This window comes from Pongo pygmaeus, chromosome 3, assembly GCF_028885625.2.
Source record: "Pongo pygmaeus isolate AG05252 chromosome 3, NHGRI_mPonPyg2-v2.0_pri, whole genome shotgun sequence".
Lineage (NCBI taxonomy): Eukaryota > Metazoa > Chordata > Mammalia > Primates > Hominidae > Pongo > Pongo pygmaeus.
This window is the reverse complement of record NC_072376.2, coordinates 196,183,098-196,189,097: the sequence shown is the minus strand read 5'-3', so window position 1 is coordinate 196,189,097 and position 6,000 is coordinate 196,183,098. Positions and strand designations below refer to the sequence as shown.

At 46.3% G+C, this 6,000-nt stretch overlaps 1 protein-coding gene across 17 annotated transcripts in view; it reads right to left on the bottom strand.

Annotated features, from left to right (window-relative positions):
* Positions 1–4,285: 4,285 nt before the first annotated feature.
* The window catches only part of TENM3 (teneurin transmembrane protein 3), a 651,439-nt gene continuing 649,724 nt past the window's right edge, over positions 4,286–6,000 (bottom strand). For all 17 annotated transcript variants that reach the window (XM_063664302.1, XM_063664304.1, XM_054484271.2 and 14 more), the window contains one exon: positions 4,286–5,815. In XM_063664302.1, the coding sequence (XP_063520372.1) occupies positions 5,060–5,815 (756 nt within the window). In that variant the 3' untranslated portion in view covers positions 4,286–5,059. The remainder of the gene's footprint in view (positions 5,816–6,000) is intronic.

Sequence of the window (6,000 nt, the reverse complement as noted above, 5' to 3'; positions counted from 1 at the left end):
AGGGGGACTGTTACCAAGCCAGTCTCCTGCCCTAAAAGTCACAATTTATGCTTCTAATTTTAATTTTCCTGAGCTTAGATCCCAGAAGATTTATTAAATTTGCTTTGAGGAACCCATTAACTCTAAACTGAATAATGATGTTACTCTAGGCTTAGAATTGGTTGATAGTAAATTCTCTATCCACAGGACTCTAGGAACCCCGTATTCCTCCACGACAGGATTCTAAGTAGGTTCATAAATGAAAAGGTTTACTCAATTTACCTAAAATTATTAGGAATTAACTAACATCAAGAGACCATTGCTTGCAGGGGTGGTGAACAGCAAATGAGAAGTCTGGCAAAGAGAGGATATTCATTATGTGGCTTAAACGAGAAGGTAGAAAATTCAAATGGCTTATCAGTACCTCTTTGGTACTCTGACTTAACTCTGTGGTTAAAATGGGTGATAATGACTTATAACTCATTTTTATTTTATTTTTTCATGGGTCTAGTGGGATGTTCAAAGCCGGGTGAGTAACTTGTGGAAAATCTAGGTAAACAGCCCAATGGTCTTTCTTTTGGAAATGATGGAGAGTCAAACTTGCTTATCTACACGGAAGGGCCGTGAGGAGCTAGAAATACTGGCAGGCAGAGGGGCACTCAAGGCATCTGTTTTGTTTAGGGTCGGGGGATCGTTATAGAATGAAAAACGCTAGTCCTGGCTGTAAATGATGGCAGCTTTGGGAAGATCAAGTGCCCACGGGAAGGGGGGCGGTAAGGAGTATCTGCGGTACCTTCCCGGGGAGCGTTATGAGGAGGCTGTGACATAGTGGAGGGTACTAGCTCAAGGGAATCTCTGCTCACCTTAACTTGAGCCACTTCTGTGAACTTGGACAACTCAAATTTCTGAAAGTCCATTCCACCTCCAGCTTCTGGAATGGGGATGCATTTTGTGGACTGGGATGCTGGAATCAGATCACTCCTTGAAGGAAAGTGGGATGAAATTTGGGTATCTATGGAAAGGTGAGATCTTAATATGCTGCCCTTCAAGGCTTCCCGGGGCACACTCACCCCACTCTGCTGGAGCTCAAATGATAACCCCCCTCCCGCCAGGTGGGTGGTGGCAGTTCTTGGTCCAGGTGGACCTTGTCCTCTGTACAACAGCAAGTGAGTGGCTGTGAGCACTGCCCGGGTGGTTTTGCCCAGACAGAACACGATGTGGATCAGTGCCTTCCAGCTTCCTTTCTTGAATCCCTCCTTTCCAAAAGCACCTCAGACAGCTGATTTGCTGTCAGCAGGCGAGAGAAACAACTGCATTCAGGAGTAGCCCAGGGCAAAAGGAGAAAGAAAAGATGGTGAACGGAGTGAAGAGTGGGCACGGATAGGGAAAGCATCAATGGCATTCTTTCATTAAAAAAATGCTTTTTTTTGAGACAGGGTCTTGTGTTGCTCAGGCTAGAGAGCAGTGGTGCGATCATAGCTCATTGTAACTAACCTCCAGCTCCTCTCCTCATCTTTTCAAGCGCTTGAGCACTGGTCCTGATTTTGAGGTGTTTATATTCAGGTGCTGCCCTTCTGTTGCGGTCTGGCAGTTAGAACCCCATGCAACTGTTAGGAAATGTGTGGTGAATGTAAAGACAAATTTCACGAGATGTAGCAGCAGCCTATCCCATATTCAGATTATTTTTTCTAAGGTATAATTTTTACCGGCACCATTTTTATTTGCATTTGTTCAGACATTACTTTTAAGGAAAAGAGTGTAGAGAAGGAAAGCAGTACTTTGCCTGTTTTTCTGGAATTCCATTTTGATCATGTTAAAGTCTAATTCGAGGAGAAGAAAATAGACCAGTTTGCCAAGTGGAATGACCTGATTCTTGTTGGATCAACACGTTATGCAGTTGAGGTTGTCACTAGAAAGCAAGTGTGATGAAGTCTGCCTCTTCCGACTAAAATCAACGCCCTGGCCTGCCGGCCAGAATTGCTGAACTAAGCATCCTCTAATCAGCCGGTCTATATGTAGATTTAGACATCTCCAGGAGGCTGCAAGCCTATCAGGCCCAAACCGATTATTCTAATCAAGTGTTTTAATTAAGCACACTTATTGCCAGGATCACAGGAATGAGGCCTGCTCTCATAATAATGGGCGGTATTTTCGTAAACTCTTCTTTACAGTTAGCGCGTTTGGCTTTGTGGGGTGTGTTTACTGTTTTCCTAAAGTAGGCCACGGGACAGTCCCCTGTGAAGTTCACTCTGCTGAGCCAGCAGTCTGGCCAGTGGACAGAAAAAAAAAAAAAAAAGATACTACCAACTGGGTTGCAGATGAATCAATTCCCCAACAACTGCATCTATTTGCATCCTCCACGTTAAACACAAAAGCAATGCTGGCTAGCCCAAGACTTGAAAAAATATAAAAACACACACACATTGGGTTGGCTTTTATTGGAATGCCTAGATGCAATCTATAGTCATCAAGTTATGGAAAATTCAGGTCACATATAAAGTTAGGAAGGCAAATGAAAAGAACAATACAAATCAGACAAAATTTACATCTCAAAATATCATGAAAGCATTTTGACTGGCTTTGCCTAAAATACTTTGAATACCAATTTCTTTTTTGTAAGCTAATTCTTTTCATTATACAGTCCCCCACCCCCTCCCAACTCTTAGAAAAAGGTCTTTTGTTTACATATTCCCCAAGGTCACTATTTCTTGTAAAAGCATGTCCAGATCACAAGTCTTTTTAGAAAGAAATAGGCTCATTATACCTACTAACAAGACACTAATTGGGTTGATTTGACTTCATCTAAAATAAGCACCAGGAGATACTCCCAATCTGTTATTTATTGGTGCCCGTGTGAAGACCAGTCCATGTCAAGAAGAGGTTAAGATTATGATCTCACTTCTGTCATGTAGCACAAGCTTTTCATGGTAATACATCAGAAACATGTCTGAGAATCTAGACTCAGAGCCTATTTCACCCAAAAGTACTTACAGCATGCTAAATACAGGCCTGCAGAAGTTCCACGGAACAGAACTGCAAATACCTAACAGTTAAAAAATAAAATGGAAAACAGAATCATGTTTATGTGGTTTGAAATCTCATAGTTTTTTCTAAATTTGGGCTTCATAATACTTGCCAAAGGATTTCCAGAATAAAAAATATTAATGCTAATCTGTGCTTTCATTCTAATAAAATATCAGCATTCATTAGAAGATTAATTACTTCGGTATGCTCTACCAAATACACAAAGACAGTAATAGCACTGATACTGTAAATTCAGTAGCTATTTTGAAACTTTCCCAGCCAATCTGTTTAATAAACACGCCTACTGTGCAATTTAGAGTATGTGATACATACAAAGCAGTTAGAAAATTATTTTCAATACATCACTTGAACCTTTATATTTACGACATGTTCACTTGCTATATTTTATCACCATTATACATAGAGGAAAACAGTGTGTACTATAGCTCAATGAACTGAGAAATATCTTCTAAAAATATTTTTGTGGCTGAATTTAGTGCTCAGGAAAGAGATTTGTCAGAGCTGAGCCGACACGGAAGTGCAGATGGCAGCTGGGCTCGTTCCCACACGCGTGCATGCATGTGTGCAGGAGAGCGCGGCTGTCAGTTCACTTCCAGCTGGATCTGCCACCCCCGGCTTCCCCGAGACAGAGCAGAGGCTGTCATTCAAACCAGCCCCCAAGATGGTTTGGTCATGTGGGCTTAGGGTAACCCTGACCGGCTCCATCTGGCTCACCCACCACTGCTCGGTTTCTGCTGTCTTTCCTAGATCTTAAGACACGTGTTTAGGATCACGACTACATCAGATCCTTTCCTCCTCCTGTTTCCCCAGCATCTGATGTGGTCTGTCCTCCATCATGAGACAGAGCTTTGGAACAGTAACAGTAAAAACCCCGGGGTTAATTATATCAACTCCCCATTGACTTGCAAGGTTGAGAGAGGGCCAGAGAACCCTTCGTCCTGTTTTTTCGAATCTTCCCTTCCATTCCACCAGCCCTAGTTGTCTACTGTGCCTCTCAGTTGACAATGCTGAGGACACTGGCTTGATGCGTGAGCGAGGGAAGAGAAAGGCGCTCTCTGATTCGCCACCCACCTAGAATTGCACGGTCCTATCCATCTAGTGATAGAAGCTTGCACATTTTTTCAACCTAATACAAAAATATTAACACTTCTGGACCTTATAGGCATAAGTTGTTATATCTCTACAATATAATAATTTATACTGTACAGCTATAACAGATAACAAAAGGTGCAATCCTTTAAAAAAAAATCACACAGTTCACGTTTTTATCATTTTATTTTTAAGTATAAACTTTTTAAACACTTTACATAAATTAACTCCTCTGAGACTAATATTTGATGTACAGTAAATTGTAATTCATATAAAAATCCATAAACAACTTGTCTCACATAATTTACAAAAAAATCAGGATTTCCTTTGCTTATCAGTGACAAGGATTCTAGTTGCCAGTTTTTTCCCCGAAGGCAAACCACGTTAGCACTGTAAAATCCATTAATAAATCCCCGCCGCAGAAGTCACTGTGCCAATGTCCTTCTACAAAGCTGCACAGGGAAAGCAGTTGGGTTGTCTAGAAACAGTAACTTTGCCCCACATTGTAAAATGAACAGAGATAGCTATCACATCCTATGCAGACAGACTACTTCTTGTAAGCAAAGGTCGACAATTCGGGACTATTTGGAAACACTGTATGCATTTTTTTTTTCTTTTTTAAAGTTAGTTAAATACAGTGCCTCGAAGGAACAGACGGCCCAGCGCAAAAGGTCGAGGCCTTTGTCCTTGATGATTTTTTTTTCTCTGGCTACGTTCAGTCCGACTGAGTGCAGCGCTATGCATATGTAAACATATTCGTTAAAGCCGATCACCTTTAAGGTCATTCAGAAAAAAGCGGTCCTTGCTTTCGCGGTGTGGGTGTGGGTCGTAACAGCAGTCTCGTCCTCCGGGAGGAAGGCTCTTGGGCGTTGGAGAGTCCCACTCGGGTTGTGCCACAGGACAATGTGAGCAGGGCGTGAGCGGCTCGGCGGGCGCGGCCCGGGCGTTACCTCCTGCCGATCTCGCTCTGCCGCAGGAACTGGATGTTGTTGGCGCTGTCGGCCAGCTCGGGGTACTGCTCCACCGAGAGTACGTAGTACCCGTCGTAGCCCTGCACCTTGCCGGCGCTCAGCAGCTGCCGCTTCTCGCCCTCCGTCCAGAGGCGCGCGCCCTCCTCGCCGTCGCGCACGCGCTGCTGCTCGCGCGCCCAGGCCCGGGCGAGCGCGCGCTGCCGCGCCTGCTCCAGGATGCGCGCCTTCTCCTCCTCCAGGGTCATGCCGTAGCGCACGTGCAGCGCCAGCGCGCCGAACTGCATCTCCACGTCCGCGAACCTGCGCGTCCTGCCGTTCACCACCGTGGTGGACTGCGACACCGTCACGTTGATGCCGTTCTCCAGCGCCTTGCGGCCGCTGGTCAGCCGCAGCGTGCCCAGGTCGCTCTCGGGCGTGGTGGTCTTGATGAAGTAGTGCGTGTCCTTGCCCTCGATGGTGAAGTGCAGGTTCTCCAGGTAGAAGGCGTTGTTGAGCACGGCCGCCACCTTGATGCAGTCCTCGTTGGCGATGTTGAGCACGTTGGTCTGCACGCGGCCCTGGCTGACGGCCAGCATGACGCCCTTGCCGATCAGCGACTTGACCGTGGCGAACCACAGCCAGGACTGCGCGCCGCCGGCCCGGCGCCGGCTCACCTGCACCTCGGCCATCTTCCCCAGCGACAGGAAGGCCTTGGCCTGCCGCGCCACTTGCTGCTGGACTCCGAAGATGGGCTGCGGGCGAAACACAAGAGGGGGCGCGTCAGAGGCGGCCGGGAGCCTCCCCACTCCTGACCCACACACGGGACTCTGGGGGCAGCGCCGGGACATGCACGGAAGCCCCGGGGTCCTTCCCTGATCAGAAAGCTGACAGCCCGGGTGGAGGAAGCACTCCAGATCCCTCCCCCTCAAGGTGATCC